This window comes from Trachypithecus francoisi, unplaced genomic scaffold (assembly GCF_009764315.1).
Source record: "Trachypithecus francoisi isolate TF-2019V2 unplaced genomic scaffold, Tfra_2.0 Lachesis_group10, whole genome shotgun sequence".
In the NCBI taxonomy this organism is placed as follows: domain Eukaryota; kingdom Metazoa; phylum Chordata; class Mammalia; order Primates; family Cercopithecidae; genus Trachypithecus; species Trachypithecus francoisi.
The window spans coordinates 118,817,667-118,830,715 of record NW_022681455.1 but is presented as its reverse complement, the minus strand read 5'-3'; the positions used below and the strand labels follow the sequence as shown (position 1 = coordinate 118,830,715).

The following is a 13,049-nucleotide window of genomic DNA, read 5'->3' as shown; positions in this document are numbered from 1 at the left end:
GAAACACCACTGCTTGGAATAACAAATAGCAAAACAATGCCAACAACCTAAATGGCCACCAAAGGGAAGACGGGTTATAGCATAAGCACAGGATGGAATATTATGCAGCAGTTAAAACAATGAAGTAGATCTATATGCACTAATAATAGATCTCCTGTGGTACTAAGTTAAAAAAAAAAAAAGTGCAGGCCAGGCGCGGTGGCTCAAGCCTGTAATCCCAGCACTTTGGGAGGCCAAGAAGGGCGGATCACGAGGTCAGGAGATCGAGACCATCCTGGCTAACACGGTGAAACCCCGTCTCTACTAAAAATACAAAAACTAGCCGGGCGAGGTGGCGGGCACCTGTAGTCCCAGCTACTCGGGAGGCTGAGGCAGGAGAATGGCGTAAACCCGGGAGGCGGAGCTTGCAGTGAGCTGAGATCTGGCCACTGCACTCTAGTCCGGGCGACAGAGCAAGACTCCGCCTCAAAAAAAAAAAAAAAAGTACAGAACAGAATGTGAGTGTGTTTGCTGGTATATATATATAACCTTTTTCTGGAAGAATACACAAAATAGTTAGTAACGTTTATCTTCCAAGAGAAGGACCAAGAAACACTTTCACATTTCATTTTTCACCTTTACATTCTGCATGTAGATTCAAATAAGATGCACGTATTCCCATTTGTACTCTTCTCGATACATCTCTAAAGATTACTACTATCCCACCTACTAGAGGTTATTACTTTTTAACATTAGTCAGAAAGACAAGAAAATAATCAGAAAAAATAACACTCTGCTTTCTTTTATATTTAACCCAAAATAGTAAGTCCACTGAGCTCAAGATAAGGGTTCATTTCAAATATACTGAATTTCAAATATTTCATCATAAATACACTGAAAAGGCAGAAATAAATCTTCCTTTTCTTTATTTTCATAACTTTTCACTCCAGAGTACCAAAAACGTACACTGTGGTCTATTTCTTCAAATGGCAAGAAATCTTTCACAGCATTCGAAAATGAAGACGGCCTCTGCAGGGTGTATCCAGCCCCCTTCAGGCTCTGCTCCCAAACACGCTGCTCTGTCTCCTCCTCCCCCTCCTCCCAGGGCCTCTGCACCTGCCATTCCCCTAGCCCATCTGACCCTTCTCCACCCTCCTCAGGTCTTTCTTGAGATCTTAGTTCAATCACTTCTTCCTTGGGGACTCCAAAGGTCTCCCAACTCCCTGGCATCATTACTGATTCCTATGACCACTCACTGTTTTTTCAAGTTTACAATATGATCTGTGCCTTTTTTTTTTTTTTTTTGACTAAATTAGTCTTCCACGATAGGCTGAAAGCTCTACAAAAACAGTGGCAATGTCTGTTGTCCTTAACAGTAGACCCCAGCACCCATAGCCTAGACTTCATGCTAAAGTGCAGTGATGTTTCAAAAATCCAACAGCTCTCATCACCCTCTAGCTCAGACCCTCTAATGTCTTCCTCATCGCTCTCTCAGAGTCCACCAGACACCCATGCCCCAAGAGCACCTCTCCTACCCAGTCCATTCATCTCCACCCACACTAGCTTCCCTGACGATCCTTGAAATCTCCAGGCCTGTGCCTACCTCTGAGCCTTTGCACATGCTATTCTCACTGCTAAGAAAGTACTTCTCTTGACATTTGCATGGCTTACCTCTACTTCATTCAGGTCTCAGATCAAATGTCACAACTTTGGAAGGCTCCCTGCTGATGACTCCATCATGCTCATGCTGTCACTCCCCTCACCTTCCTCTGCTTTACTATCCTTTACTTATTAATATGATGGTAAATATTAAACTTGATTATGGTCTATTTTTCTTACCTAGACGGTAAGCCTACAAGAGCAGGGATTCTGTTTCATTTGATACTATATCCTTGGTCCCAAGACTAATGTAAGCCCTCAATAAATATTTATGTAGACACATATCAACATCAACTTCTATACAGACAGAGAAAAGCAAGAAATCAGAGATAGAGTTAAAGCCTACTTCTTTCTAATCTTAAAAATCATAAGCATAACAGTCTCCTAGTTGCAATCATGGGCGTTCACCATGTTTTATTTTTCTTAATAAATGAATTAAACGGATAAACATTCTCAAACTCCTGACTAATAAAGCAGATGACACTGACAATGAACTATAAACAAATGCGTGAATAATAATGGACTTGCTCATGCTTTCATTCATAAAACAAACAAAGTGAAGATGACTTTAAAAACAAAGACATGATTCCAAGAGCAATAAACTTTACACACTGCACTAAAATCTCCATGTGGTTAGCCCGGCATGTGTATTTGACAATTAAAAAAACAACAACAGTCAAGCGCTTACCCATTCCTCTAAAATGCGTGACACTGCTTCAGTCGCCCTTGCCATGTTCCTGCAGGCCAAGATCACGTGTGCACCATGGAGGGCAAAAGACTTGGCAGTTTCAAACCCTATGGTTTAAAGGAAAGTCAATATTAGAAAACATAACATCAACATAGTGAGTCATGTTGAATGGCCTTTATCGGAGCACCACTTATATTACCCCAGGTTCTCAACCAGGGGTGATTTTGACCCCCAGGGGACAGGTACAAATGTCTGGAGACATTTTCAGTAGCCATAGTTGTGGGGTAGAGTCCTACTGGCATCTAGTGGGCAAAGGCCAGGCATGGTACAAAACATCTTACCATGAACAGGGCAGCCCCTGACAACACAGAATTATCTGGTCTGGACTGTCAACACCGTGATGGTGAGAAAACTTGTCCTAGGGATGCAGTGATTTCAAAGATGAAGACAGCCATAGAAGAGTTCACGGCATGTCCAGCCATTTAACCATCAATAATGACCAGATAAGGACTTTATGCTGTACTCTATGGTAAGTGTCCCCAGCACCTCTGCTTCCACCAACGTCACCTAGGTTTCTTAGCCCCGTTTCCTATTTAAAACAATTAGAAAAACTGGACAAAACAACACAGGTGCATACGCACACACATCTGTTTGAAGACATCAGAAGGGCACTCTGACTGAGAATCGGGGGGGCCAAGATCTGCAAAAATCGCAAGGCCAGCATTTGGCAGTTTTTTTCCTTCAAGGCATATTTCATCTCCAAACACAGTGGTTAGAAGCCTGAGAAGATGGGCTGAGCTTTTGGCAATTTTATAACAGGGAAAAAGACCCAAGTTTGAGCTCAGGGCCCACCAGGAAAGGGCCACGGTACATACACCAAACCTTTGGTCAGGACTCTAAAGAGTTATACCCTCACTGTAATAACAAGAGACAGTCCAGACTTCACAAGAGTGGAAACTCAGCTTCAGGCCATTTCAATTCCTAGTTTGATTAAAGTGATCAGTCCCTATCTATCCAATTTCCAGCAGCAAGAGAAAATATTCTCCGGAGGAAGATACCATTATCTAGAGTCTCAAATTACCACTATAATTATTTCAAATACTCATATAAACTCTCAGACATTCAAACAAAATAGCTAAGCATACAAAAAGACAAAACTTCACCAAAGCCAGAGGGGAAAAAAATGGAAATAAATGCACAGGAGATCTGTCTAATCAGGTTATTCAGAAACAGTGATTAAAATAACTCCGACTGATAGGTTCAAGGAACAAAAAGGCAAGATGGAGAATTCTGCCAGGGAATTAGAAAGAATAAAAAAAATCAAATAGATATTCTGAAACTTAAACACAGTAAGAATAATTAAGAATTCAACATATAGGTTAACAGAATATGAGACACAGCTGATGACAAGATTAAGGAAACTATAAAATAAGTTAAAAAAATCCAAAGTGAAGCATAAAAACAAAAAAATAACTAATGCAGTAAAGCAAAGCACAGAAGAGACATATGAAACACATTCTGCTATGCTCTTACACATACATGTAATTTGAGTTCCAAGGCCGGGCGCGGTGGCTCAAGCCTGTAATCCCAGCACTTTGGGAGGCCGAGACGGGCGGATCACGAGGTCAGGAGATCGAGACCATCCTGGCTAACATGGTGAAACCCTGTCTCTACTAAAAAAAAAATACCAAGCCTGTAATCCAAGCACTTTGGGAGGCTGAGACGGGCGGATCACGAGGTCAGGAGATCGAGACCATCCTGGCCAAAATGGTGAAACCCCGTCTCTACTAAAAAAATACAAAACCTAGCCGGGCGAGGTGGTGAGCGACTGTAGTCCCAGCTACTCGGGAGGCTGAGGCAGGAGAATGGCGTAAACCCGGGAGGCGGAGCTTGCAGTGAGCTGAGATCCGGCCACTGCACTCCAGTCTGGGCGACAGAGCGAGACTCCGTCTCAAAAAAAAAAAAAAAAAAAAATACAAAAAACTAGCCGGGCGACGTGGCGGGCGCCTGTGGTCCTAGCTACTCAGGAGGCTGAGGCAGGAGAATGGCGTGAACCCAGGAGGCGGAGCTTGCAGTGAGAGGAGACTGCACCACTGCACTCCAGCCTGGGCGACTGAGCAAGACTCCGTCTCAAAAAAAAAAAAGAAAAAGAAAAAGAGAAAGAAAGGAGGAGAACAAAAATTTTCAGCAAAAGAAAGCTGCTTTTTGTTTATCACCTGCATTACACCGAGTGTCGCGTATAGACCCACACTGCAGGAGACACTAAAGGATGCTCTTCAGGCAGGAGGAAAATGACCCCAGCTATAAACCCAGAGACGCAGAAAATAACAAAGAGCAACATAAAGGGTAATGATATGTTAAGATCCAAATGGTAAGAGCAGTAAACTCTGTGAGTTTTAAAATACATAGCAAAAATTACTCTATCAATAATAATAATAATAATAATGCTTAACCTAGGAGGTGAGTAATGGAAGTAAAGTTTCCTAAGGTTCTTGTCTTCTCCAGGAAGTGATATAATACTGATTTATATTAGATTTTAATAAGTCAAAGATGTAAGCTGTAAATCTCTACAAATTTAACAAGCTAATGGAGAAGAAAAGTAGAATGATAAAAAGGCAAGAAAGGAGAGAAGATGACTAGGTACAGTGGCCTGTAATTCTAGCACTTTGGGAGGCCAAGGCATGAGAATCACTTGAGACCAGCTTGGGCAACATAGCAAAACTCTGTCTCTACAAAAATTAAAATTAAAAAAGACATAGCCAGGTGTACTGGCAGGCACCTGTAGTCCCAGCTACTCAGAAGACTGACATGGGGGGATTGCTTGAGTCCAAGAGTTCAAGGTCACAGTGAACTATGACCATGCCACTGAACTCTAGCCTGGGTGACAGGGCAAGGCCCTGTCTCAATTTAAATGAAAGAAAGAAAGGAAAGAAAAAGAAAAAGAGAAAGAAAGAGAGAGAGAGAGAGGAAAGGAAAAGAAAAAAGAGAAAGACGAATATAGAATAACTTAACAGGAAGCCAATAATAAGGTGGTATATTTAAGCCCAAACCCAAGTATCTCTGTCATTACATTAAATACAAATGGCCTAAAGACAGCAATTAAAAGAAAAAAGTTGTCAGACTGAAGAAAACATACATATATATATATATATATTCTCCTTATAAAAGAATATGCATTATGTTTTGTACCTGTAAACATAAGGATAAAAAAATGGAAGTAAAAGAATGGAAAAGGTATACTGTATAACATGAGCCAAAAGAAATCTGATGCAGGTAAACTAATTTCAGAAAAAGGAGACTCTAAAGCAAGAAGCATTACAAGAGAAAGCACTGACCATTTCACAATGGTAAATGTCAATCCACCAATACATGACAATTCTAAATTTATATGGACGTAATAATAGAGCCTCCCATGTATGTCAACAATTGACAGAATCAGGAGAATAAATGGAGAAATTCACAATTATAATGGAAGATTTTAACATACCCCTCTTAGTAGCAGATAAAATAAGCAGCCAAACACAAAGTATACAGAAGGTTTGAACAACTTAATTGATAAACTGAAAATAATTGAATATGGTAAACGCTGAAAACAACAGCAAAATATACTCAAGTACTTCAAGAATACTTACAAAAACTGATGATTTGCAGGGCCAAAAGCAAGTCTCAACAAATTTCAAAAGATTAAAATTGGAGAGCATGGTCTCTGATCGCAATGGAATTAAATTATAAATCTATAACAAGATCCCAGAAAATTGTCCTTTCTGGAAATATATGTATAAATAAATAAGACATTATGGCTCAAAAAATTACAATGAAAGTTAGAAATATTTTAAACTCAGTAATTACAAACATATATACAAACTTATGGAGTATAGCTAAAGCCATGGTTAAAAGAAAATCTACAGCCTTAACTACATATATTAAAAAGAAGGCCAGGCATAACGGCTCATGGCTGTAATCCCAGCAATTTGGGTAGCCGACGTGGGTAGATCACTTGAGCCCAGGAGTCTGAGACCAGCCTGGGCAACACAGCAAAATTACATCTCTACAAAAAGTTAGCTGGGCGTGGTGGTGTACACCTGTGATCCCAGCTACTCAGGAGGATGATCATGCCACTTCACTCCAGCCTGGGTGACAGAGTGAGATCCTGTTTCAAGAAAAAAAAAAAGAAACAAAAGAAGATGATCTAAGCATCCATTACCTTAGGAAAATAACCCAGCACATTAAGCCTAAAGAAAGCAGAACGATGGAAATAAAAGGAGAAAGGAGAAACTTATAAATCTAAAACAAACATAAAATACAGAGAAAAAAAGAAGTTAAAAGTCTGTCAATTGAAAAGACTAATAAAATTGATAAAGGGCTAGCAAGAGTGACAGAGAGAGAGACAGACACAGAAAGAGAGGGCACGAACGACTGATATCGGGGATGAATAAAAGGACATCATTATGTCACATTAAAGCATAAGCAACAAAAGCAAAACCAGACAAGTGAGATTACATAAAACTAAAAAGCTTCTGCACATTAAAGAAAACCATCAAGACACTGAAAGGGCAAGCTACAAAATAGCAAAAACAAAATACTTGCAAACCTCATAACTGATAGTGTTCATAGCCAAAATATATAAGGAACTCCTAAAACCTAACAGCCAAAAAAAAAAAAAAACACACACACAGATCTTAAAAACAAGTAAAGGAACCGAATAGACATTTCTCCAAAGAAAACATACAAATGGCCAAGTGTATGAAAAGTGGAAAATGCACTAATCTTCAGGAAAATGCAAATTGAAACCACAGTGAGATGTCGTCTCACACCTGTTAAGATGGTTCTCATCATGAAATGAAAGATAACAAGTGTGGTTGAGGGTGTGGAAACAAGAGACCCTTTGTGAGTGAGAAACCTGCATTCTTTAGTGGAATGTAAATTGATGCAGCCACTATGAAAAACAGTACGGAGTTTCCTTAAAAAATTAAACATAAAATTAAAAATTGCTGCCTTATGATCCAGCAATCTCACTTCTGGATGCATATCCAAAGGAACTCAAATCAGGATCACAACGATATGTCTGTCCTCTCATGTTCACTGCAGCATTATTCATACTAGCCAAGACATGGAAGCAGCCTAAATTTCTACTGATGAATGAACGGATAAAGGAAATGTGAAGGACACACACACACGCGCGCACACACACAATGGAATATTATTCAGCCTTAGGAATGAAGGAAATTCTGCTATTTGCAACAACATGGATGAACCTGAAGGATATTATGTTACGTGAAATAAGCCAGACACAGAAGGACAAATACTATATGATACAATTTATATGAGGAATCTAAGACACTCAAACTCACAGAGACAAAAAGGGCTGGGGGGAGAGAGAAACAAGGAGCTATTAGCCAAAGGGTATGAAGTTTCAGGTAGGCCAGAGGGAAAAGCCCTAGAGATCTACCATGTAGCACTGTGCCCATATTGCATCATGTACTTACAAATTATGATACTGGTTTCACAGGTATATACTTATCTCCAAACTTATCAAGTTCTATACATCAAATATGTACGGCTTTTTGTATGTCAATCATACCTCAATAAAGTTGTTTTTAAAAATGAAACATAAAGAAAAGTGAAAAATGAAACACTACCAAAAAAGTTGCCACAAGAAGAAATGGAACACTGAAAAGTTCGGTATGTTTAAAAAAAATGAATCTATATTTTAAAATCATCTCAAAAAAGGGGAAAGGTGAGGAGGGGAAGAGAGGGGAGGGAGGAAAAAGAAGAGGCAGTCTAATCCAGAGCTTGAACACCAAGTCATTGCTGTAAACTAAAAAATCCCATATTTTGTAATCTATGGTGGAAGACCATACAGAGTACAGTACAACAAAGTAGTAAACTCTACTAGAGAAAGCAGCATGTAGTTCAGCCAAATCCATGTCAAATGGCTATAAATTATTGTTTACAAGATAATGTTAATATGCATGGAAAATCAGCGTACCGTTATCTTCCTGACATCACCACGTGGAAGAGCCTAGTACAGTTCATTCCATCAATCACCCCCACAGGCCTAATCTTCATAGAGAACAGTCGATTTATATAGACTACTTCTCGAGGGAAGTCAGCACAGCACAGAGGAAGACTCAAGTTGGACACACTTGCGTCGCTGCCAGTTCTAACCACGTACAAGCTGTGGGATCTAAGTTCACGCCTTGAACCCATATGAAACTCAGTTATCGTTTCTGTAAAATGAGGAATAAGTGGTAAACATATACTGAGAGCCTAACATAATCATAGTAGGTAGAAAACAAATGTTAGTTGCCTGCTTTTTGCAAAATCCTTGGTGTCCTATGCCTCTTCCACAATTTGTATGATCTACCAAATCCAGCACAGTCACCATGACTAAAAAATTAAAACTTGCTCCTAGATGTGCTACCAGTGGTAACCCAAGGGCTGAGTGACTTTAACACCAACCAGAATTCAAAGAAATCAGCCACGGGCTCCACCATTCCGTTTGTCGGAATATGGGCTCTAGAGCACAATGTAACCTCATTGCTGAGACAACCTGAAATTATTTTTTGAGATTTTGCCAAATCCCGTGTTCCAAAATATATACGTATCACCTAAAGATGACCTCTGATACTTAAAGCAGATGCTGAAATAGTGCACAAAGGATTTTAAACCTGAAGTATTCAACACCTAAATCCGTTTGCCTCCCCTTGGGTATGTATGTAGTAAAAGGTGTTTGAAGCTGTTATCTCCAACCTTTCAAGAAAGAGGACAATAATCTCAAATTTACTGATTTTTACCTGTGATGCCAATGTCACCCCGATCACCAGTGAGCAAAAGACACCTAGATCATTTGGGGAAAATGAGAGAAGTAAAATGCCAGGTTTTGTAGCCCGGTTGGCTGGGGGCGGGCACTGAACAAAGTCTTGCTGACAGATCTGCCCCATCAATCAGGCTAATGAGATGGTGACAGCCATATGCAAGCAACACAGAGTGACCAAACACAACTGCACTTGTGAGCCCGGGACTTCACCCACGCAGAAGATCTCAGAGGGAATGGTGGACTCCGGGTCCCTTTGAAATTTCCAGGTCAAAGCAATGATCAGGAATATCTGTATTCACAATTTCATCACAGGGTATTAAAAAAAATGATGTAAGAGAGTGGAAATGAGAGTAAACACAATTCTTATTCATTATCAGCTATGTTTTTAACAGATTGAGAAAGCATTGACATAACACAAGGCCAGGCAGGTTCCAGAGCTTGACTGATTGACTGACTGACTGACTGAGACAGAATCTCACTCTGTTACCCAGGCTGGAGCGCAGTGGTGCAATCTGCAACCTCCGCTCACTGCAACCTCCACCTCCGGGATTCAAGCAATTCTCATGTCTCAGCCACCCCAGCAGCTGGGATTACAGGCGCGTGCCACTACACCCAGCTAATTTTTGTATTTTTAGTAGAGATGGGGTTTCACCATGTTGGCCAGGCTGGTCTCGAACTCCTGACCTCAAGTGACTCACCCACCTTGGCCTCCCAAAGTGCTGGGATTAGAGGCATGAGCCACCACACACAGTCCAGAGCTTTATTTATCCAGTTTCTCAGGTGAGCGGTAAGCTCCTTGAGCCTTGCACCCTCCCATCTCAGTATTTTGCCAGACTAGCACCGAGTAGGATTCAATAAATATCTGCTGAAGGAACAAATGGTTCTTGCAGACTGCTAATAGGCTGCAGTTCTGGACTATTTTAAAACAATCCAGGTTATTTCAAACTGCAACACGGATGGCCCTCTTCCTTCCTTTATAATAATGCATAAATATTAAAATCCTGCAAAGATACCGCTCACCGTAGTTTTGAATGATGCTACCAAGAAATCTGTGGGGAAAAGCATGCCGTTTTTCTATCAAATTTTATTTTCCCAAACAAACCTGTTAAGTCATGCTATCTCACTTGACAAAATAATCCACGGCAAAGGACTTTTTATTACCAGAAAGGGCACATCTGACAAGACAGCAGCAACAGGCTACAGGCTCAAGCTTCCGCCCTCTCTCCTTTAGAGAATTCCTGACTGTAGTTACGGGTAAGCCATCTGTCTCTGTGTCTTGTGAAATTACACTCTGGTTCTTACATCTTCCTTTATCTAAGCAATGCATTACCCGTTGCTAGTCTACTTTTAAAAGCTGCAATAGACAACTCCATTTTCTCACTCTTTCCAATTGCCTTTGGAACAGAAACAAAGCATGGCTATTTCAAAAGATGATAGTTTAACAGGAAGGACAATAACACTTTTATAGTAAACCATATCTCTAGAGTGTGGAGTTTTATATAAAAAAAGTTTAATAATGCTACCTACTGTTAAAGTCCTGGATAAAACCCAGGAGAATAACAGCCCTCACTCTTGTAATACTGCAGCTGATGGCCAGTTTAATTAGCTAAATGTAGCAGTGCTTAGCCTGTTTTGCACAGTGCCAAAGTTTGTGCAAAATAATGAAGGCAATGGTTTACTAAATTTAATAACCTGATTAATCTTATAAAAAATTAACTTTATGACAATGTTTAAATTGAACTAGCTTAACTGCATGGAGATGGCAAGAGTGTGTTCCGAAAAATATTTAAACCTAATAATACCAAGAAAATAAAGAAAGACGTTTTAAAGCAATGAGCAGCATCAGTTTTTCTAACATTTGTTACATCAGATCCAATCAGAAAAATGACATGGCCACGGAGGCTTAATAGCTCACTGTCTTGGGTTTTAAGCTTTCAATAACAACATTCAAGTTCTACAAAATGGAAAAGCTGCAAAGTAATTTAAATACCTACTTACACTGTCTTACATAGTGGAACAGAGGTCACAAACTGATGATCCGAGGACAAGTCAAGCCCACAGACCTGTTTTGTGTGGCCCACACTTTCTTCCCTTCCCTTCCTTCCGTCCTCCCTCCCTTACTCCTTCCCTTCTTTCTTTCCAACCTTTCTCCTCCCTCCCTCCTTCCTTCCTTCCTTCCTTCCTTCCTTCCTTCCTTCCTTCCCTCCCTCCCTCCCTCCCTCCTTCCTTCCTTCCTTCCTAATCTGAACTAGTTGCCAGCATTAAAACATTGGGGAGATCACAGGTCCAAAGCTAGCCCCGTGCAGCTTCTCTGAAAAAGCTTACACCGGGAGCACACTAGGTCCCCAATCCCACATGGCGACAGGTTAGCTGGGAAGCCACTGTTAGCTAGAGGTGGGGTTTGAGCTCTCCAGTTGGTCATGTTGGCCACGGTCATCACCCGTGCTGCTGGCATTACCCACCAAGCCACTGCAGGCACCTGATGCTCAGTGCACAGTATCCAGGAAACATCCTTGCTAGAGACATGACTCAAGCCTTACCACAAAACATCCTCAGTCCAAATGTTCACAACTGAATCACCGAATCTCGAAGAACATCTCCCACTGATGTGGTTGAGATTTTATTTAAACCATGTCCAACCCTGCTCTGTCAAGCGTGAGAATACTAGGATGCTAGCTATGCCTTGGAAGACCCCACAGTAGCACTTGGCTTTGCACGGACACAGAAGCACAAGGGCAGTAGCTCAGGGATCTGCAGGACCTTGGACCCATGGTGCAAGCTCCTTTGCATTTCACAAATGTCACTGAGTGGCAGCAGAACCTCAGGGCCAAGAACTCCTCTGGAATGAGAGATAAAGATGAAACAGGCAAGCAAAAAGGCAGGGTGCTTGGCAAAAAAATAAAAACAAAAATAAAATACATCAAGGATTGGGGAGCAACTCCGTGTGAATGAATCACATGAATGCAACAGAGATGAAGCTCCACGCAGCAAGCGAAAACTGTGGGACTCCTCGGCAGGCAGCAGGAGCCTGTGGATTTAGGCAGGGAGTAAACGCTATGAGTTATTATTCATATTATTATTTTATCCATTTACGGTACCTCCAGTGGTCACAGTGGACTCGCTCAAGAGAGTGTGGCCTTGTGACCAGCCAGGAATGGACGAGGTGCCCTCTTACCCCGAGCGGTTCAAGGTATAAGTTAGAAAATCATGTAGGAAGCAAACAAAACCTACAAAGCCAGTGACCGCCTAAGTCTAGGTGTCCAGGATGCCCCGTGGGCCACTGGTGAGCTCAGCGAGTTGTTTACCCAGATAGGAAACGCAAAGGGAGAAACGGCTTGGGCGTGGTGGTGGAGTGCATCGGAGCAGGCAGCCGCACCCCGTGAGACGCACTGGTAGGTTGGACAGGTGGGGATAGAGTCGCCCACAGAATCCTCAGGCACAAAAAACATCAAGGTGGGAACCCTGTCCCCTCAAATACTGACAAAGTTCCCACGGAAGTAGGAGCTAAGAAAAAGGCAGCTTCTTTCCCCGATGCCAGGAAGGTTCCTTCTGGTTTAAGTTTTTTAATTTTCTCCCTATTGTGGATGTACTTGGGCAGTGTCCCCATTTACTGTAAATTATGGTTTTAATTATCATGTTTATCAAGGTGCCCAAAGGAGTTGGGGCTTACAATATCCATAATTTCTAATGGGTTGTTATTATTAATTTATAATTGTGAAACACTGGGGACAAACGTTACTCATAACAGGGCACAATTAAAAGGCCACAGAGATGCTGATTTCCAGCGCCCTCCAGCCCTGCCCTACAAACATAGCACTCAAATGATCCTTAGGAACAAATCAACAAGTTGCAGAATATTCCAGTACACATCCTCTCCCTCCCTGGAGATCTGCCATTGTGTAT

The 13,049-nt window shown here is 41.2% G+C and overlaps 1 protein-coding gene across 2 annotated transcripts in view; it reads right to left on the bottom strand.

The window, feature by feature from the left end:
* WWOX (WW domain containing oxidoreductase) overlaps positions 1-13,049 on the bottom strand; it is a 1,118,448-nt gene that overhangs the window by 1,052,888 nt on the left and 52,511 nt on the right. For both annotated transcript variants that reach the window (XM_033219092.1, XM_033219093.1), the window contains exon 5: positions 2,327-2,433. In XM_033219092.1, the coding sequence (XP_033074983.1) occupies positions 2,327-2,433 (107 nt within the window). The remainder of the gene's footprint in view (positions 1-2,326; positions 2,434-13,049) is intronic.